General features: G+C 37.3%; 2 protein-coding genes across 3 annotated transcripts in view; one reads left to right on the forward strand and one right to left on the reverse strand.

The window, feature by feature from the left end:
• The window catches only part of cdk8 (cyclin-dependent kinase 8), a 1,217,851-nt gene that overhangs the window by 354,919 nt on the left and 839,825 nt on the right, over nucleotides 1–23,107 (reverse strand). The gene's annotated exons all lie outside the window — the stretch shown is intronic.
• Nucleotides 1–23,107, forward strand: part of usp12a (ubiquitin specific peptidase 12a) — a 150,744-nt gene that overhangs the window by 115,528 nt on the left and 12,109 nt on the right. For both annotated transcript variants that reach the window (XM_051926392.1, XM_028799503.2), the window contains 2 exons: nucleotides 4,932–5,008; nucleotides 14,575–14,658. In XM_051926392.1, the coding sequence (XP_051782352.1) occupies nucleotides 4,932–5,008; nucleotides 14,575–14,658 (161 nt within the window). The remainder of the gene's footprint in view (nucleotides 1–4,931; nucleotides 5,009–14,574; nucleotides 14,659–23,107) is intronic.

Below are 23,107 nucleotides of genomic sequence, written 5' to 3' on the forward strand. Positions count from 1 at the left end.
ATGATATAGCTTTAATCTGCTTTTGTGAATGGCACGGTGATCTTTGTTCACAGACAATGATTTCTGGAAGTGTTCTTGAGCCCATGCAGTGATTTCCATAACAGAATCATGCCTGTTTTTAATGCAGTGCCGACTGAAGACCTCAAAGGTCACAGGCATCCAGTGTTGATTTTCAGTCTTGTCCCTTGCACACAGAGATTTCTCCAGATTCTCTGATTCTCTTCGCAATTTTATGTTGAGGAACATTATTCTGAAATTGTGGAACAATATGTAGATGGTTTTTTACAGATTGGTGAACCTCTGCCCATCTTTACTTCTGAGAGAGTCTGCCTCTCTAAGATGCTCCTTCTATACTCCCCCAACAATTCTTTCTACATACAATTTTGCAATTGCATAATGTAAAACTCACTATAATTATTTCCAGGGAGGGGGGTTGAAGGGATAAGTTATGATTAAAGTTGCTTGAGGTGAAAAGTAAGAAATATTACTCCCTATGGGTTATTCTGCAGCCTAGTCCATAAACCCTGCCCCATGTTTCACAGCTACATCCTTTCAGCTCCACACACTCTCATTTATCTTATGCATTACCTGCCTGTACATTGATGTTACTGTTTCCACCTTGCACCACTGATTTCTGATCAGAGTTAATGCCATCTGTGCTCACTTTTCCGTATTTCATAAGCTGAACCAAGTCAGGATTCTTCCGGAGGCTTGCTGTCCACAACACACCCAGGTCTAAGGATTTTAGCAGAGAAAAAGTGAGCCTGAAATGCATGCAGTTATGTTGTCTCTGTTTCCCACATACACACACGCTGTAGCGGAATAAATTTCCCAGTCATTTTGCATGAGGAGAAAAGGGCTGCAGATGAGATAAAAAATATACTGTGTGTTGGGAAGGCTGGAAACTGCTATGGCATGGTGTGAGCACCAGACTGGATGCAGTTATACAGAGATACAGCTATTAAAGAGGATGAGAGATCTCTCTGAAAAACAATTAGTCTTTCACGCAAAGAGTATTTTAGACAATAAAATTTACCAAATACTTCATACTCTTATTTGTTTGCAATTACTTGTTTATGAAAAAAAAGTTTGATTTATAGCTGAAGCCATGTACAGCAGTTAGGTAATTAAAAGTAAATATACATTGTTTCTTTAAAATGTTATTTTGTTTGTTATTTACAAACCATTTCCTAAATCATTAGGTTTTTTTGTTAAACTTAATACTTCGAAATACAGTAGTAACAACCTTGCTCACAGTAATTTAATTGCAGGGCTAAATACACTTAATTTAATTTTTTTTGAAAAAACATCTGGAGCAGTGGCACAAGCAAAACTGCATTTTGCACCAAGACAGCGCACTCACTATGTTATCAGTCAAAGAGATTTTGACCAAAAACAATTTTCGGCATTCCTTGTGACTTTTTTGTTCTGACAATTAAAAACTGAGACTGAAGGAAAAAAACGATTTTGCTACTGTGTTAGAAGTTCAGGAAAAGAAATGGCAGGAAGCTCTAGACACAGTAAGAACAGGTGAGAACAGTGTTTTTTTTTTTATTACCTTTCCTGAAATTTTTCATGTGTGTGTGCGCATGGGTAACATTTTAGATTAGGTACTGCAAAAATACATCTTTTACTCATTTACTTTATGCAACAGAACCTTAACAAAGGCTTCTTTTGATCTTTTCTTATGCTTTTAAAACATCAGATGAGTTATTCCTTATTAACAGGAAGAATTCACAGGTCTTATACTAATTATGTAATAATAAGAAAAATGTGTCTGTTAAGTAAGACACCTCAGACCACTCCGAAGTGACGTTTTGTTAGCAAGTAGTATTTCAGTGATGAAGAAACATTCTACCGATGCTTTGTGAGTGTTATGAAGACCCAAAGAAGTGTTTAAATCTTGTTACATAATAGTTGGATTTTTGCAGTACCTAATGTGTTACCTATATATGTGTGTTTGTGTGTGTGTACTTATATAAATGAGTGATTTCAGTTTTTGATTTCTAATAAATGTAAATGTTTCTGAAAACATGTTTTCTCCTTGTCATTATGGTTTATTTAGTGTAGATTGATGGACAAAAATGGCAATTGTATCCATTTAACATTAAATGTACAACACAATAAAGTGTCCAGAAAATAAATGTTCTGAATACTTTTTGACGTGTAAAAAATACTTCACTTGGCATGGAAGCACAACCATTATGTATGTACAATTGAAAAGAAAACACATTGGAGTAATCGTGATCTCTCACTCTCATAATTGGTGATAATTCAGCAACAATCTCAAGAAAGGAAGGAAGGAAACTTTTATTGTCATTGTATCAGTACAATGACGTTGTAAAAGCTACAACTGTAAACCGTGCAAGGGCATCAAACAACGATAAACAAATAATATAAAATGCACACACCCTATAACAAGTAAATACCATACATAAACAAATAAGGGACAGGAAATTATTATTCACTAAAGTAATCATCATACATAGTGGGGGGTGAAGTGGAACAGTTCTGTGAGTTCTTAAAATTTTAAATTCTGATAGCCCAAGGATAAAAAGTATCTGCAAATCTTATTGTTTTACTTTTAATGCTCTTGTACCGCCTGCCAGAGGTGCAGTAGTTTGAACAATGAATGGCCAGGATAGGAAGGTTCTTTTAAGTATTTTTCTGCCTCTGCAGAGACATTGGGCACTGGAGATATCTTTTAGGGAGGGCAGAGAGAAACCAATGATTTTCGCTGCTGTGGATGTTACCCTCTGCAGAGCATTTGTCTGCTGCTGTACATTCAGCATAACACGTTGAAGTACAGTATGCCAAAAAAAAACTCAATGGTTGAGTGGTAGAAGGTACACATCAGCTTTTCCTTCATGTACACTTTCTGGAGAAGGCTCAGGAATTGCAGTTGTTTCTGGGACTTTTTGACCACCTCCAGAGTGTTTGCTGTCCAGGACAGGTCCTCAGAAATATAAGTTCCCTGGAACTTAAAGGAAGTGACCATCTCCACCAGGTCTCCATTGATGTAGAGGGGCTGACTCTGCGCTGTGTCTCTTGAAGTCAATGACCATCTGTTTAGATTTGCAGGTGTTGAGTGAGAGATTATTCCTGGAGCCCCACACTGACAACTTCTGCAATTAGTCCCTGATGATAGATGATTGATGATAGTTTTTCTGGAGTAATTAGATGTACAGTCATAAGTGTACAGGGCATAGACAAGTGGGCTCAGTACACAGCTCTGAGGGAGGGAGTGCTAAATGTGATGGTGGAAGAGCTATGGGGGCAAGTTCTAACAGTTTGTGGGCAGCCAGTGAGGAGTCCTATATCGATGTCACTTGCTTAATTTTTTCTGGAATCTCAAAATCTTTTTCTGATAGTACATTGAATCTAAGCCATCAATATGCAAAACTTCTTCAGCGCAGTATTTGTTTTTATAGCGACAGTCTTGTTTGATTCTGTACTGTAAGGAAGAAAGAATTTTGAGGTACACAAGACTTGGGTCATCTTACATCTTTGCTGCCATCTAGCAGATAATTTTCAGTCTGTGAGAACAAAAATGCACAAAAATCTATATTTTAGCCTTCTTAAATTCACAATGTACAGTATATCATTAGACAAATGTCTTATAATTAAATATTCCTGCACAAACGCAAGGATCATACACAAGGTAATCTGAATGTATGCAGTTGCTTTACAGAAAACATTTGTTTAAAGATTTTCCATTGCTACATACTTTTCTTGTCTTTTGTACAGTATGTAGCGCCTTACATCTTTGCAGATCTTTATGCTTAACACCCTATCTAGGGGACAATATTGGATCAGAAAGAGTACTTCATACCAGTCCATCACTGATTTTCATAGCAGTTATGATTAAGGACAATAATAAAAGAAAGGTTGTTGGTTATCACTCATTGCATCTACCAACAAGTGATCTGGTTAAAGCCTGGAAGTGAAGAGGCAGTTTGTGTATATACAGTATGTGGAAATTCCACTTTAAATGAATGTCAGTTTCAACAGAGTATTCTAGTCTGGCACTAATTAAATACACAATTAATAAAATAAAGGCAATCTGGCCTTCATGGCAACACATAGTGTTTTACACTCTAATCATTAACATATGGAGGTAATCAGATTAATATCAGTGAAAATAGATAAATGATCCATTATGTTTCCTTGATATGTTTTAGTTTGACTAACCAAAACAAAAAATAAGCAACCACCTGAATAACTTTTAAATAAGCAGTTTGCTGGATCAATTAAAACCCAGATTTCCACTTTATTTTCCCATCGCCTAATTTCATCTGCCTTTCTCAAAAATAGTTATGTTAAATTTAAAAAGATGCAGTGAACCTTAAAGAAACAAAGGCTGATGAAATGACCCACCTGAATGAAAATGTTAATTATCACTGTAAAATAAGAAGAAACATACCATTTTAACTGTTAAACCTATATCAGGTCAAAATTAATTTCATCCCCCAATGCTGATGCCTGCTAGCTACAAAGAGCAATTGTTTCTTTCTCCTAAATAAAGTATGTAACTCATTATAGTGCATTCAAATTGTATTATTTTTAAATTATGTCCTTGAATTTGTTCTTTGCATTTTACTTGAATTGTGGGATGTATGACAAATTGCTTAGGGTATGGCAAGAACTTTTATATTTGAAATAATGTTTTAGCATTATTTTTTTAAACTGTATATTTTACTTTTTGAATGTCTCTGCCAGATTTCAAAATTTCATTGCTTTTTAGCAACTTTTATATCTAATCCAAATTTTGTTGATATTGGATGAATGAATACGAAGAAGACATTGATGTAATAGTGTTATGCATTTAGAAGAAAAAAATACACTATATATATATTGAGCTGTTAAATACAATTATACCCAATTGAGAGGTGGCAGTTTGCCATTAAGTATTTTTTCTGTCTATATTGTAGGTAAGTAGTAAAGATGAAGACTTTTTAGATCTCTCGGTAGACGTTGAGCAGAACACATCAATCACCCACTGCTTAAGGTAATTTTTTTTTTGTTTTTACCCAGTATATATTAAAGTATAGAATTTACTTAAATCTGATGATTTTCATTAATGACTTGTAAACTGCTTAAGCTGTTAAGACCCTAATATGTTCATTTAATTATAATTTTTGTTTTTATAGTTCTTGTTCTTCTTGTTTTTCTAATAAAAACTAATGTAAAGATCTGGTTACAGGATCATGTCAGTTTAAACAGCATAAAATCACTGGGTACTTTCCTGCACAGTCTTGTATGCCCCCTTTTTTGACAACCAATAGAGTGCTATCTAACAGAGTTGGTGCTGTACAAAAGATTAACAGGTACTGTGAGTTCAGCCATCATCTCAGCTCTTTTTTTAAGTCTTTTTTCCATTCTGTTATGGAGATGAGCTTCTTTTCTGTTTGTGATGTTCAAATCTCCTGTGTTTCTTATTTCTCAGCTTTGCATTACATGCATTGAACTTCTGAATGAGCATTCATTGATTGTCCACTGTCATACACACACAAACCAACCATATGACTAAAGACAAAATCAAACTGCAGCAAATCCCAGACTAAGTAAGAGTGAGTTGCTGGATATCTCTGACTAGACTAGACTGGTTGCATAAGAACATGACACCAACTGCCTCCGACTCACTTAATTTAAGTAAATGAGTGCTATGATTGAAAATCCCTTGAAAAATTGTCTAATGTGACATGGTACTTAGTATTTTAGTGTTTATTAATCATTGATTTTTGGCTTATTGAGGCAACACTAAGGAATTTTCTTTGTGCAACTGAGAGTCTTGATGTGGAATTAAAATTCTTGACGTCTAAATTTGTGTGCCATCTTAATGAATCTTAACAAATAACATACACATTATTGTTAAGGTTACACAACGAGAGACAACTTTGTATCTTATGCATAACTCAATTTCTGTCTAAATCAAAAGTGAACTATAACTCAAGATACACACAGTGCGTACAGTACTTTGACCATATTTTAAGAATATTCGTAGTTCAGTTTTTTCTTTTGTTGTAATTACTCATGTATGAGAGTATGCGACTCTGCTCTGATATTAAATAATTTGAAAGTTTCCACTGTAGTTTCTCTCCAGTTGAGAGAGAAAGTTTGTGAATACTTTGGAATCCTGTAGTTTTTCTTTTTTCTCTCTCTCTTTTTGGAACATCCACACGGTCAATAGCATACACAAGATGAATAAAAATGTTTCTTTTTTTAGTATTTTTTTGTCATTGACTCATGCACACTGCAATTATGATGTGCCAGAGATGACTGAAACCCTTGACTGTTACCTGTGGATGCATTGTCACAATTTCATGCACACTAAAGCTTTTACTTGGAGAGGGCATTCTGCACAGTAGCAATAGTACTGATTTATTTATTTTTTGTTCACTAACTGACTGTGGACCACTAGAGTCTTTTGAAATGATTCTGTAGCCCAACATTTTGAGCTGTTCAACAACTGTTGCTTTAAGGTGGGCAGAAAATCTTCGTATGACTTTCTTGCACTTCAGCATATCTTTGTTATGAAGAGTGGCCTTAGACAGAGACAACTCAGGCACACCCTCACAGTGCTATTTTAGAACTGACAGTTAATCATACTACACTTAATCCATACACATGAAGTAACAGCTGTGTACTCCCCTCTTTAAAGCCCTCAGAGACAGTAGTGCACATTCCTCCATCCTTATTGATCTATTTGCTCAGCAGATCCAGATGTGCACTGATGCTCTTCACACTCCTTGCATCCCTCAAGCTGTGCACAGTCCTCTCACTCTTCACACCCTTCACGTTTTTTTAGGCTCTGCACATCTTGCTGCTGTTCTCCATGGCATTTTACGGCCTTCAGGCTCTGCATACTCTACAATAATGTTTCTCAGCCACTGGGACACAAACCACTTTTGGGACGCGGGCTGCTGCAGGTGGGTCGTGAGTTGTCCTTGTTTGTTATGATAGTAGGTCGTGGTAGAATGCCTAAATGATCGACATAGCTGTGCAATATATTTCCCCTGTATTCCCCAGATGAACCACTCCCCCTACTCACCAATGGAGAGCACTTGCTGTGCATACACATTCTGCTCCACTTCGTCTGCTCACACTCTTTAGTGATCTTAATAATAATAATAATAATACATTTTATTTATATAGCGCCTTTCCCATGCTCAAGGCACTTACAGAATATAATAAAGAACGGCAGAATATACAGTATATAGCATTGTACAAATCAGATAAATAAATAAAGAAGATTAAGACAGTAAATTCTGAAAAAAAAAACAGACAACATAATTGATGGTCTAGCACACACATACAGGTTACATTGGCATCTTGACAGAGAAGTAAACTGAGAGAAAGGTTATAAAGTCAAGTAGAGCTAAAAGCCTTCCTGAACAGATGAGTTTTGAGTTGTTTTTTAAAAGAATTCATGGAGTCAGCTGACCTGATTAATTTTGGTAGGTCATTCCAGAGTCTGGGCGCTATACAGCTGAAGGCCCTGTCACCCATAGAGTGTAGATTAGTGAGGGGCACAACAAGATTACCAGAATCAGAGGACCTTAGTGGGCGGGCAGGCACATAGTGATGGAGGAGGTCACTGATGTAGTTTGGTGCAAGGTTATTTAAAGCTTTGTAGGTTATTAGTAGGATTTTATATTCGATTCTGTAGGACACAGGGAGCCAGTGAAGACGGAGCAGGATGGGTGTGATGTGCTCGCTGCTGCTGGTTCGAGTAAGGACTCTTGCAGCTGAGTTTTGAATAAGCTGGAGCTGTGACATAAGATTAGAAGGGGCACCTGCCAGTAGGGAATTACAGTAATCGATGCGGGATGTGATAAAAGCATGGACAAGTTTCTCAGCATTAGAGAAGGAGAGGAAGGAGCGAACACAGGATATGTTACGGAGGTGAAAGTAAGAAAGTTTCTTAATGTGATTTATGTGGGCGGAATAAGTGAGGGAGGAATCAAAAATGACACCAAGATTTTTTACAGTAGAGGCAGGTCTGATGAGATCACTGCCAAGATGGACTGGGAAGGAGCTCATTTTATTAAGTTGCATTTTAGTCCCAATTTGCAGGAGTTCAGTTTTATTACAATTTAATTTTAAAGAGTTCTGCTCCATCCACGTTTTAATTTCACTAAGGCAGGTTGTGAGCTGAGAAAGCTCTGATGAAGTTCCACTTTTAACATTGAAGTAGAGCTGGGTATCATCTGCATAAAAATGATAACCCAATCCATAACTACGGATAATATGGCCAAGGGGAAGCATATAAATACAGAAAAGCAGAGGACCAAGGACAGAGCCCTGAGGGACTCCTTGTGTGACTGGCACGGAGTTGGATCTGCTGTTGCCAAGACTAACAAACTCTTGCCTATCAGTCAGATAGGACTTAAACCACTGGAGGGCAGTGCCAGAGATACCCAGCATGTTCTCCATTCTGGACAGTAGGATGTCATGTCTGACTGTGTCAAATGCTGCACTGAGGTCTAACAGAATTAATATGCTAGTTTGTCCAGAGTCTGCTGCCATAAGCAAATCATTGGTTACCCGTAGCAGAGCAGTTTCACAGCTGTGCCGCGCCCTGAAACCAGACTGAAAGGGTTCCATCAAATTATTAGAGGTTAGGTAATTGGTGAGTTGGGAAGCTACAACACGCTCAAGAACTTTTGACAGGAAAGGTAAGTGGGAAATAGGCCGGAAATTGTTAAGATTGTCAGCATCAAGGCCAGACTTTTTTAACATTGGGGTTACAGAAGCAATTTTAAAAGTGAACGGCACGGAGCCAGTGTCAAGGGATGAGTTTATTATTGTTGTAACAGTCGGGATTATGGCATGAAGGCAGGATTTAAGTAGTGTGGTGGGGATGGGGTCCAGTACACAAGTAGTTGGCCTCATCTTACAAAGCAGGTTATTAACAAACGCAGAAGTGACTGGTGAGAACTTAGAGAAGGAGCTGGATGGAGTGGGAAAACAGGGAGAGATATAAACAGATGATATATTTATGTTAGTTGAATTATTTAGATCTTTAATTTTGTTACGGAAAAAGTGGAGGAATTCCTCACAGACTTCAGTAGAAGAGGTAGTTGGACCAGATGCGGGTTCGAGTAGTTTATCAACTACAGAGAACAAAATCCTTGGGTTATCATGGCCACTTTCTATTATTCTGCCATAATGGGTGTTCTTGGCAGAAGTTAGTGCTTCTCTGTAAGCTCTTTGGTGGTCAGAGAAAGCCTGGATGTGCACGGTGAGGCCAGTCTTACGTGACATTCTCTCAAGGCGTCGGCCAGCTGCTTTCATAGATCACAATTCTGAGTTATACCAAGGAGCTGAACGTTTAAAGGAAACCTCCTTATGTTTTACAGGAGCTGTTTTATCTAATGCTGAGTGAAGGGCTGTGTTATAGTGGTCAACAAAACTATCTAGTGTTGGTGGAATAGGTGCAGACAGTAAAATATCAGAAATGGATCCAGAAAGGATAGAGGGACAGATATTTTTAAGGTTTCTGTAAGAAATTTGTCGTTTACAGGTAAGAGGTGGGATAGGTAATGAGACAGTGAAAAATACTGCTTTATGGTCAGAGAGTCCCAAATCAGTGCTGTAAATGTTGGCAACAGATAGTCCAGAAGTGCAGATCAGGTCCAATATATGACCGCCAGAATGGGTTGGAAAATCAACATGTTGTCTCAAGTCAAAACAGTCCAGTAAGGACAGGAATTCATTTCTCAGTTTAGATGTGGGGGTGTCAATATGGATGTTGAAATCACCAAGAAGCATAATTCTCTGAGAGTAAGATCTTAGGTGGGTCAAAAGTTCAATCAGATCGGATAAGAAGGATGCATTGTATTTTGGGGGACGATAGAGAACAATGACTGAGACAGGACCTGATTCCGTTATTAGTTTAAGAGCCAGGCACTCAAAAGACAATGGACAGTCAATTGGAATTCTTTTAATGTTTAAGTCTTCGCTGATAATTACTGCCAGCCCGCTGCCTTGTCTTGAGCTGCGAGGCTCTGAGTGGAAAGTGAAACCAATTGGAGTCGCCTCTGTGGGAGACGCAAATTCGTTTGGTTTTTGCCAAGTTTCCGTTAAACACAGAATATCAAGTTTGGTGTCAGTGATGAGTTCTGACAGCACCAATGCTTTGCCATTAAGAGACCTCGAGTTAAACAGTGCAACATTACATAATGAGGCTTCTTTCTGCACAGAGCCGCAATCAGGGTTTATTTCCACATAATGCAAATTTGGCACACCGACAATTCTATTTCCAGGGTCATGAGAAGGACGGCGTATTCCTGAGCAAATGCTGCCGGTGGTCTTTTCATTCGCAGCCCGGCGGTGGCGGCAACCTGACCCGCGATGTATATATTTCGGGCGCTGCAAAATACCGGCGTCCTTTAGAATGTTGCAGTCAGACCATTTGCTCTGGACAAACTGTTTAATAAGAAGGAGTTTGTCATGAGAGTATTTTAGCATGATACTGGGCAAAACGTATCTGAATAGCAGTGGAGAAGCAGCACAGCACAGCAGAACCGGTAGGACAGGCAGGTGTGGTAGAGTAGGTGAGCGGCGATAGCAAAGCTGCAGAAAGCATAGCAGGAGGAGGTAGCAGGAGTTGGAGGTTCCAATACACAGCCACAAACAGTAATGCTTGGTAATTTCAGGCGTGATCGCCCCGGAGCCAAAAGCCAGATTGGTATGAACATCAGATCAGTTCCCAGTCGTAGAGTACTGTAAGATGAAACGGGAGCAGATCAGCAAAGCAAATTTAATATAATCACGGAGACAGATCATCCCGAGGTCCTAGATTGCCAGACACAAAGAAATGCTTGTAGGTTCTCGTCCCGTGATCCACAGACTCAGCTGTTCCCAGTCAAAGTAGAGTCCATAAAATCTGTAAATATAAGCCAAATCCATACAATTTGAGTCAGCTGTATCCACGAACTATACGTACAATAAAAGAAATAAAACAAACATAAGAAAGTGTAGAATTAGGTGAATTTTGCGGAAAGTGTTGTTTACAGGGAGGAGCGGCAACAACATGCGTGCGCCAGCGTCCCCTCACCTGACCTAATCTTAACACCTCTCATACAGCACACACTGGTTTTAATAAACCAATACGGGGACACCGCACCAAATCCACAACTGTATCTTATTGCCCTTAATCACAAATACGCTGGAATCTTCATCTTCCAGTATCTCTCCCATTGGTGTTAATTTCCCTCATTAACCCGGTCTCACTCTTGCACTTGTGTCCCTCACACCCACACATACACATTTGTGTTTCCATGCTGGCAGCAAGATCTTCACTCAGGCCCTTTATCTGCACCACTCCACCTGCACCTATTGATTCCCACCCCCACCCCCTCCTTTTTCCATTATATCTGAGCCTTTTTTTCATTTCTAGAGTTGCAGTTTGTCATCACATTACAATTTACATTGTATTAGGTATTATACAGTAAGTTATCTAGAGGTGATATATGCAAATACTATGCCATTTTATATAAGGGACTTGAACGTACGCTGATTTTGGTATCTCCCATGGATACGGAAGGCTGACTGTATACAATATCATCTAGTCAACCATAAATCTTAATATTCTGTATTTTAAGAGAATTATAATTTCATGAATTTAATGTACTTTATCTGGCATGCACTTTCACAGCAATTGGTCAAAGTGTTAGCCAGGTTAAGAATCACTTAGCAGTCAACGAAAAGGTCTAGAACCACGTAGATTACAAAGAATTTGGTATACTACTTTAGTTAAGAATGAAAACACTATTTTTTGGTCGAGGCCTGTTTCCACGTAATTCCATAAACATCTAGTTATTAGGAATGTACTACATTCCAAAGCCGTTTTGGTAAAAATATGTTTATATTAGAAAATACAGTTGGAAGCTGCATTCTAGCACAAATTGGATAGGTTTGTGATTAATAAACACTCTTGAAATTAGTCTTAGAATTTAACTGTATTAATACTTTATCTTCTGTAATCTAAGACATGAAATGGCAGAGTTTATTTCAAACCATTTTTAGTACCTCTAATCTTATGCTTGCCTATCTTGAACACATTGTACATCCATACATTTTATAATTGGCTTATGAAGAAAGTAGGCACCTATCCTGCCAGTACTAGGTACAAGGTGGAAACCAGTAAAATATGGACTGGTCTGCAGGACACACTCACTTACACCTTCAAACTCATATGTACTTGACCATTTGGAGATGTCAACGAAACCAAACCTTTATGTGTTTAGAATATGGAAAGAAAACCTAAGCAGCCAGAGAAAAGCCCCACAAAGCACTGAAAATTCTGGTCCGGCAGTATCCCAGACCTAGGATACTGAACTAATGCAGAGCAGCATTAAACATATCATTATTGAGCCACCTTAAGTAAGTCAATCCAAGTACAATTATTATCTGTCACATTATTTGTGATTTAAAAGAAAAAAAGAAAAGAAGCAGTACTTGCATAATGAAATAATTTACATACCTAAACTACTGTCATATTTAACAGGATGTTTGGAGCTTCTTAGAGTACTACCATTATCCATCCATCCATCCATTGTCCAACCCGCTGAATCCGAACACAGGGTCACGGGGGTCTACTGGAGCCAATCCCAGCCAACACAGGGCACAAGGCAGGAAACAATCCTGGGCAGGGTGCCAACCCACCGCAGGACACACACAAACACACCCACACACCAAGCACACACTAGGGCCAATTTAGAATCGCCAATCCACCTAACCTGCATGTCTTTGGAATGTGGGAGGAAACCGGAGCGCCCGGAGGAAACCCACGCAGACACGGGGAGAACATGCAAACTCCACGCAGGGAGGACCCGGGAATCGAACCCAGGTCCCCAGAACTCCCAACTGCGAGGCAGCAGCGCTACCCACTGCGCCACCGTGCCGCCCTACTACCATTATTTTTCCAAAAAAAGGTTAAATCATTTGAAAATCTCAAGTTATTAAAGAACTTGGTGCTGGCAACAGTCAAATTAAGATATACTAGCTCCTTACTTTGCTGTAGTGTGTACTGACATATGCAATATATACTGTATATTGAAACTATACAAACCTGAGTGGCCCTTTCAATTAATGCTTGGCACCACTGTGTAAGTGGTAAAGAAAGAATAAAAATGTAATTCTTGAATTTCAAGTTCACGTTTATTGCCTTTTGGAAAGTATGAAAACGGTCTTACCATTGTGTATGCTGTTTTTTGTTAAACTCTTTCAAGCTGATGTTTTATTTACTTCTTAATTTGTATAATTAGCCAAACCAACATGTTTTACAAAAATATGCATAATGTCCTCAGAAATGCTAGAAAATTAAAACTTGATTGTTCAAATAAGTATTTTTTATATGCTATAAATCATGATTTACATCATCTTGACTTATTATTGAACGATAAGTGCATTTTCTGTTTTTGGCTTTTTTTTCTGTTTCTTAGTTACTTTACACACTGTGAAAATATTTTAGGCTGCTGTTGCTGTGGCTTAGTTTTCATGTATACCTGTCATCTTCTTAATTCAATATTTCAGAAAAAATTTGAATCTTATCCTTTAGGGCACATGTGTCAAACTCCAGTCCTGGAGGGCCACAGTGGCTGCAGGTTTTCATTCTAACCATCTTCTTCATCAGTGACCAGTTTTTGCTGCTAATTAACTTTTTTCTTTAGTTTTAATTAACGTGACTCAGGCCCCTTAGTTGTTTCTTTTTCCTTAATTAGCAGGCAGATATTAATGAGACACAAAACGAGCCGCCACATGACCAGCTGATCACACGATATCTGAAAATAAAGAAAGGTGAAGGTGGTCTCAGTATGGTTGATCTCTCAGGTCACCAAAACATTTGAACGGTGTTCTTAGAAAAAAAAATGAAAAATTAACAGCTTTGGAAATGTTTGCTGTGGCAGAATGGGAGCAGCAACAGGCCATGGAATTAAACCACAATTTTAATTAACAGCAAGAATCAGCTTCTCATTAAGAGATTAGCTGGAGTGAAATTGGTTGGAGTTTGAAGACCCAATTTAGCTGGTCATCTGTTGGCTCGTTTCACATCTCATTTCTGTTTGGCTGTCATTTAATAAAAAAAATGAATCAATTCAGAGGACTGAATCCTTAAAAACAGGGCTATTAAAATGAAGGGAAAAGAAGTTAATTAGCAGTGAAAACTGCTCACTGATGAGGAAAAGGGTTAGAATGAAAACCAGTAGCCACTGCGGCCCTCCAGGCCTGGAGTTCGACACCCGTGCTCTAGAGTCAGAGTTATTAAGGAGTTGTAAACACAACTGAATAATCTATATTGTTGTTATTTTATTATTTAAGTAATGGTGATTTTTTTGACCTAGATGCTAACTGTTTCAAAATCCTGGTGTCTTGAAAATTATGCACACCAATGTGATTTTAGTTGCTTAAAATAATAACTCAAGCGTAGTCTGGGGAGTGTTCACAGTATTTTTAATTTGTTTTAAAAGTCTATTTTTTGATAATGAGACTGTTCTAAGAAAAGGTCAGATATGGCTGCAGTAATACAGACTTGTAAGAATTTGTGTTGATTTTGTACTTTCACAGGGGGTTCAGCAACACTGAGACTCTTTGCAGTGAATATAAATACTACTGTGAAGAGTGTCGCAGTAAACAAGAGGCTCACAAAAGGTATGCTTACAGTGAAAGCAGCGGGAACTTCTCTTAAGATTATTGTACATCCTCTTGGAACTCTGAAATGCTTACTGCTAATGAACTCTGTATTTTTTTTTAAACTTCATTATTTAACATGTCTTTCTATTTATTATAAGTCACAAACAATTGACTTCAAGTAACAAATGTGCTAGTGCCCTAATACATACATTAAACTTGAATAATGTTTAGCAACAAAGTTTACAAAATATGATTAGTCAGAAGTATTTTTTTTTTTGTTATTTTTGTTTGGTATGTTTTTCCATTTCCATAAAACGGAGCTGTATTTCTAAAGCTAACATGTAGGTACTAGCAGGTGTGTGATTGAAGAGTATATGGTAGTTTTTTTTACTGAATTGATAACATTTTTCTGACTTGTTTAAACCATACTTTTCTGAAAGAAATAATAGTTTCTTTGTGCTTCTGCCTGTAATCTTTAAGTATATGTTGAAGTAAATTTAATCTTAATGTTCACAGGTAGAATGATTGAATCAGATGTGTGTTTTGAACAAAAACACTTTCAAAATGATGTTGGTATTGAACCTGTTTTGTACTGTACAAAATAGTGTAGAGGTTTATGCTGTGCTTGTGCCATTGAACAATATATCTGTAATCAACTACTCTGGACGTTACTTTGCCAATGATTTGAACCACATGATTATATTTTAAATTTCCTATTTACTGTAGGCACTTGTAACTTGACTGTATGCAGATAGCCTGTAAATGCATTACACATGCATTGTGTTTGTAATAAAAACTTCAAATATGTTTTTAGCCAATAGATGTAAATTCAGTTATTTTTTCCATCACAAGATGCAAATTAGCAAAATGAAAGTATTCTGTTATACTGGGGTTTCAACATTGTGGATATGTTTTCTACACTTTATTCATTTTTACTGATAATTAAGGCATGGAGTGATAACCATCTGCAGCATATTTTAAAAGACAAGGGTGGCAGACGATGTTCTGCAATGATGCAAGTGTGCCGCCTCAAAGCCGTATGTGTGTCACAGTCAGTCTAGGTGCATGGTGAGATTAAATCCTTGGCTGTCCAGCCTCTGTATGCATTGCCTCATATTTTGCTATATTTGTCAATTGTACTCTCTGCTAAGAAGAAACTGTATAGTGGTGGTGTATCTTGCCACTGGTTCTGGTTTTAACACCTTATCCAATCATTTTGGAATGAGCAAACAGTCGTAAGCCATTGCAGTTGGGAAGTGTGTTTTGCTCTGCGATCAGCTCTGCAAGAGACTTACATCAGTCTCCTATGAGAGATGTGACTCTAGCTTTGAAAGGAGATATCGGGTTTCCTAAGTGTTGTGGTGCAAATGATGTGTTTCATATTCCCATCACTGCCCCAAAAAGATTAGTACAACCAAAAGAGTTACCACTTAATTTAACATTAGGCTCTAATGGATCATCTTCTGTACCAGTAAGTTTGCTGTTAGGGAGAATCTGAACACTGATATAAGAAAAGTATGTATTATGCTGTCAAACAACACTTTGCAGAGAAGCAGGTCTACTTTATTTACATTTGTTCACATAATTAACTTGAAACTGCTGTGGTACATTGTGCACTGCTCAGCATATAATTTATACTCTTTCCATATTTTAAATGCAACGTTAATTAATTGCTGTGAAAAGAGCCTTTAGTGCTTATACCAACAGCATTGTCTAAACTTGCGTAATCAGCTGGATGCTGTACCTGCAAATGACTATGCAAGCAATCATTTGCAACAGCAAATTGCTGCTTAGTCAACAAATTAGTAAGGTTAAATCTTTTGTCTCACCATTTTCATGTGCTTTGAAGCCAAAGTATTGGCAAGACTGATCTCTTCTTATCTACCAATTCGTCCATGTGTGCTTTTCTTTTCTTTCTTTCTTTTTTTTTTTTTTTTTAACAAGTTACATTCGTACTTTGTTATGATGCATGACTGTTAACAACAAGGAAATCTCCTGGTGAAATTGAAAATTATAGGAAATGAAGAACAGCAATGTTGGTTTACTTATTTAAAATGATGATGCCTCACCCCTGTTGATCGACCTGAGGATTCTATACATCACTCAATCCTAGTTTGTACTAAAGATAATGGATGAATGTTAAAATATTTAAAATTTATTTTCTGTGAGTACTTTGTCCACTGAATACCCACACAGAAATATTTGCATATTTTATTGGGCTAAATTTAAGCAAAATGTTAAAGACTTGTTCTCAGTGCTAGGAATTAATTAATGCACTTGGGAAAAAAATATTTTGATAAACCTCTTGTACTTGGTTTCAGTGTATTCTTGTATATTAAGTACTTTTTAAGGCTGAGTTATGTCCTCATTTATTTGGAATAAGGAACAGCTTAATCTGAGGATTAGATATGATTTCGAGATCAAAATGCAGAATTTCAGCAGTCTTGCTGTGCTGCAAATTTGCTGCAGTGAGATTCTTGTCAGAAGAATGTGTCCCTAAACCTTCACCAACATGGATTATTTTACAAATGTCACTTATTTTGTTTCTCCGTAATATATAGTGCATACCATAAACGTTAGGCTTTCTTGTAGATATAGAAGAAACCCAGAAACTCTCTTTACAAAGTTTACAATCTAAATATTGAGTAATACAACTTAAAATTATGTACCATCCATACCTTTTTAAACTCAACATTTGAAAAATCTATTCAGCAGTAGGTTTGAATTTGAATATTTTTAACACAAACATTGCTCCATATTATCAAAGTCAGGTCAAGGGTCATTTATTCTCATAAGGGACAGTGGTATGCCAATAGTAGGATGTTCCTTTTTGAACCAAAGATGTTTGTGCCTGACTCCGAGTCATAGACAAAATTTTATTTACAAAGACACTGTGGTATTGATATTAAAATGAAATTGCCTTCCACAGGCTGTGTACACAGAGAAAGATGTAAGAAATGGTCACTGCTCATATTTTAAATTATTTTTAAGTAGAAAATTTACAAATGGGGAATGGAGAAAATGAGAAACTTGCTATATTTTTACTTCTTATGATGACATGACCTTTGCTTTATAAAATCTAACTCCCTTTTTTCATAACCAAGCAGTAACAGCATAAGGGAAATCTTAAACAGTGCTTGACATTAATGGTTGCCAGCTTTCCCCTGAAAACAATTTAGAGGGAATTTGTAAACACCCTCTGGCACTTGGTTTCCAACAATGTCATGATGTGTCGGTTTTTCAGTGGTGAATCAGAACTGGCAATTTTTTTGGTAATTTTTCATAATCGGCAGAGTGGCATGTCGTTTGCCAATCACTAGTTTGTTTTACAGCGAAAATAAATTAGAATCTACATACATATGTACTGCACTTCCTGGATTTCCTTTGTGTGGGTAAGTCAGTTAAAAATAGTGTAATAACTAGCTGCCATTCAGGGGTGTGTAAGCCAGTTGTGCCAGTAGCAAGAATGTTAAAGTCTCCTTTAGCTTAGCGGTAATATACAGTAATTGTAATCAGAATGGTCCAGGTTGATATCTCATTGGGAGATGAATGTGAAAGGCTAAGGAACCTGTGGCTGATACAGGGTTTTTTAAGTATTCAACAGAAGTTGGGACATCTGTACAAATTGCTTACATCAACTTTTAAGGCTTAAATTACATTAATTGCTGCAGAACATCTGTAGGTTGTAACCTATTAGTTGTTCCCTGAAGAAGGTCCATTTTTTAATACTCTAAATTTCTTATTTTCAGTTTTTGCTAACCTAAACTGTAAATTTAAACCTCTGGCAGTTTACATCTTACCTTTTCACCATTTTAGGTCATTCATTACATTTCAACTGATTACATTTGTAGAAAACTGTGAAAATGGAAGTGTTCTAACACTTCTGAACGGTAGTATATATAAATTTGCTGGATTCATTTTTGAAGGATCTCTGAACAATTTAAGTAACTGTTCTACTGTTGGTACTTTATATACCAGGAATCGAGAGCTGACAATCTGGCAATTTTTTTTTTTGGACATGTTAAATTTTAATAGTTCAGACTGAAATTTTGTAAAGTACCAGGTAAACAAAAAATATAGACATTAAATTGTAACCATATTTTCAGTTTTGGTAACCAAAACTTTTTAAAGTTAGTGTTAAGCTTAGTCTATTTTAAAAAATGTTTTGTCATAGCAGCACTATAGAGTTGTAAAATGAGTTATTTTCAGGAAATGTGGGTTAAGGTGGTCTGTTAAAATCTGGTTCAGAAATGAATGGGTCATAACTATGATGATATTTCCCTTCTGTTTGGCTTTCTGGAACAAATTTAGAACCATATCTTGTGTGCAGTAAGGGTGAAAATTCCAGTTTCAAATCCTGTAAATTCAAGTGACAGTTGAAATAAAACAATCAAGGGAAACACTAGACCCTTTTAAACATTAAGTTTCTGGTCTTAACTAACAAAAGGAAAGCATTTGCAAGCAAACTCCAGTGAGAAATAAATGTCTAAAAACATTGCATATAGTCTAATTACTCTTGGCCAAGATTGGTAAACAGACAGTACCTTAAACTCAGATCAGTGCTTGCTTTGAACACTGCATACAGAAAGGTTTTTTTTTTTTTTTTTGTAGATTGACAGCAGACTAATATGAAAGTTGATTCAAGGTGATAATAAGTATAGGCTTGCTGTATGTTTCTTCAGGTGTCAATAAACTTTACTGCACAATCCTGCATCTCTACCCCTCTTTAGATTAGTGTTCTATAATAATCAATGATAGAATGAGGCAAATTTATGTCATTGGAAATAAGCCTTTAAAATTGCACACAAAAAAGTTGAAACACATGCTTATATTCCATATCTCCTCTTAGTTGTCTGAGAAACAAATGGATGGTGGCTTTTGCCAAGTAGGAAGAAACTTCTCTACAGATAGTTAACTCTGTCTTTTCTTTTCGTGCCTTTAAGGTGCATGTTATGATTAAGAAAGTTAAACAAGTTCCCAATCTTTGCCTATCACACCTTTGTTTTACCTTGCTGTGAATACTGTTGTCATGCCAACCCGGACACAGACAAGCAGCAGACAGGATTTGCCACAGTACACCCGTTTATTTACATAATACAGTGCCCAAATTTCCAATCCTGCAACACATCACCCCATTCCTCCTTGCCACCAGTCCTTCTGCCTCCACTCTTCCTCAGGCTTTTCTCTTCCTCCCCACTCTGGCTTACTTATGGAGTGAGGCGGCTCCTTTTTATGGGGCACCCGGAAGGACTTAAGGTGCCAACGAGCTTCTTCTGGCCACGCCTCCGGGAATGGCAGAAGCGTGACCAAACACGACCCTGGAAAGGTCCATGCGCCCCCTGGCGGTGGCCACAGGTTCCAACAGGGTTTAGCTCCCATGCTCATAACTCATGGCCCCACTGGAAACTTTGGGTGTGCTGGCCGGATAAGGATTCCAGCCACCCGCCATACTATATATAATTCCCAGCAGGGCTGTCAAATTAGCAGAAAAATAAAGTTGATAAAAAAGTAAATATTCAAATATACTCTAATGTAACTTAACAATTCTGGGCATTACTTTTTTATGTTTTATTATTATAGTAAACCGCAATAAAAAACACCAACAGCAAAAAAAATTAAAAATCCTAGTAGTCCTAGTAGAAACTGTTATTTAAGTACATGTCACAATACTCTTCTAGTGTAGGACACCAACTGAGTATACAAAAGATAAAGTAAAAGTAACGATGTGGCTCATAAGGATTTAAGCTCCTTTTCGTGGCTGCTTTTATGGTTTACTGTTCTGCCAAGGATCAGGAGGAATACGGGTCAGTTACTAAGACTGCGACAGGGTGAGATTAGCAGACAAAGTAAAGAGCTGGTACTTTATCCCATTTATCCATCTCTTGTTTATTTTGTATAATCACAGCACTAATACAGTCGATTCCTCTTAATTGGGACACATTAGAACTAGGACATTTTGTCCCAATTAAGCAGCTGCCCCAATTAAGCGAATTCCACATAAAATTAAACAATAAATAATTTTCTTTCAATATTTTAATAAAATTATTGAACCCAAATATTCGGATTCAGCGGGTTAGAAAATGGATGGATGGATGGATGGAAAATAATATAAGCTGTGAAGAAAAAATAATAATAAATTCTAAAGTAAAATAATTAGGTATGTACATACAATTTAATGCTGCAAAAATGCATCAAGTGTCTTTTGTTTTTGTAAGTTTGTACTTTGTCCTTTGCAGTTCGTCTTTTCTGTAATGCCCATTCCTCATGCAGTTGATTTTCTTGTTGTAAGAGACGCACTATGGTATATTTTGGTACACCAGTTATCTCGGCGAGCCTACGGTGGCTTGTATTAAATGGCTGGCTTTTAATTTTATCCAGCAAAGCAATTTTACTTGAAAGTGTAAAATAATTTCTTGGCATCTTGGCAAGGGTTATAATTTTATAAATTGAAAAAAAAAAAGTTTACTTATACGTTATACGTACACGCGAGGTGGTGTAGGGTTAACTGAATACGGTTCGGTAGTGGTGACGGTAGACTATTAAGCAGACATGTGCTACTCCACTCTTAGATTGTAACTTACCAGTGTTTCTTCGACGGGTGACGATAGATGACTGACTTGCAGCACGCGTGTGCTACTGTCTCAATTAAGTGGAATGTTGTCCCAATTAAGCGTTTAAATTATGTATTAGTTTATTATTTTGGTTTTCATTCCTTGAGATTTGGCCCAAATAAGCGGCTGCCCCAATTAACCGGTGGTCCTATTAAGCGGAATCGACTGTATATAATATATAATCCATATGTATGTGTATACACTCATATGCAAAAGTTTGTTAAGCCCTCTTAATTCTTTGGATTTTTGTTTATCATTGGCTGAGCTTTCAAAGTAGCAATTTCCTTTTAATATATGACATGCCTTATGGAAACAGTAGTATTTCAGCAGTGACATTAAATTTATTGGATTAACAGAAAATATGCAATATGCACCATAACAAAATTAGACAGGTGCATAAATTTGGGCACCCCAACAGAGATTTTACAATAATACTTAGTTGAGCCTCCTTTTGCAAATATAACAGCCTCTGGACACTTCCTATAACCTTTGATGAGTGTCTGGATTCTGGATGGAGGTATTTTTGACCATTCTTCCCTAAAAAATCTCTCCAGCTTATTTAAATTTGATGGCTGCCGAGCATGGACAGCCTGCTTCAAATCATCCCATAGATTTTCGATGATATTCAAGCCAGGGGACTGTAACTGCCATTCCAGAACATTGTACTTCTCCCTCTGCCTGAATGCCTTTGTAGATTTCAAACTGTGTTTTGGATCATTGTCTTGTTTTAAATATCCAACCCCTGCGTAACTTCAACTTTGTGAGTGATGCTTGAACATTATCCTGAAGAATTTGTTGATATTGGGTTGAATTCATCCGACCCTCGACTTTAACAAGGGCCCCAGTCCCTGAACTAGCCACACAGCCCCACAACATGATGGAACCTCCACCAAATTTGACAGTAGGTAGCAGGTGTTTTTCTTGGAATGCAGTGTTCTTCTTCCGCCATGCAAAGCACTTTTTGTTATGACCAAATAACTCAATTATTGTCTCATTAGTCCAAAGCACTTTGTTCCAAAATGAATGTGGCTTGTCTAAATGAGCATTTGCATACAACAAGCGACTCTGTTTGTGGCGTGAGTGCAGAAAGGGCTTCTTTCTCATCACCCTGCCATACAGATGTTCTTTGTGCAAATGTGCTGAATTGTAGAATGATGTACAGATACGATATGATGTTCTTGCTGGTCTTTGGAGGTGATCTGTGGGTTGTCTGTAACTATTCTCACAATCCTGCACATATGCCGCTCCTGTATTTTTCTTGGCCTGCCAGACCTGGGTTTAACAGCAACTGTGCCTGTGGCCTTCCATTTCCTGATTACATTCCTTACAGTTGAAATTGACAGTTTAAACCTCTGAGATAGCTTTTTGTAGCCTTCCCCTAAACCATGATACTGAACAAACTTTGTGTTCAGATTTTATGAGAGTTGCTTTGAGGATCCCGTGCTGTCAGTCAGAGGGAAGCACAAATTGCAAATGACCACCTTAAATACATTTTCTCATGATTGGACACGCCTGTCTATGAAGTTCAAGGCTTAACGAACTAATCCAACCAATTTGGTGTTGCAATTAATTAGTAATGAGCAAATACATGCATTCAAATCAGCAAAATTACCAGGGTACCCAAATTTTTTGCACAGCCAGTTTTCACATTTGATTTCATTTCATACAACTAAATACTTCCTCACTAAAAATCTTTGTTCAGAAAACAACCCAGTACTCAGATGTTCCTAGGAAATGAAAGACATACCACTGTTATCTTTTTTTTTGTTGAAAGTAGAGTAAATTATTATGCAGGCTGAGAGGGGTTCCCAAACTTTTTCATATGACTGTATACAATATAAGTTAGTTTACTAAGA

This window comes from Erpetoichthys calabaricus, chromosome 4 (genome assembly GCF_900747795.2).
Source record: "Erpetoichthys calabaricus chromosome 4, fErpCal1.3, whole genome shotgun sequence".
NCBI lineage: Eukaryota > Metazoa > Chordata > Cladistia > Polypteriformes > Polypteridae > Erpetoichthys > Erpetoichthys calabaricus.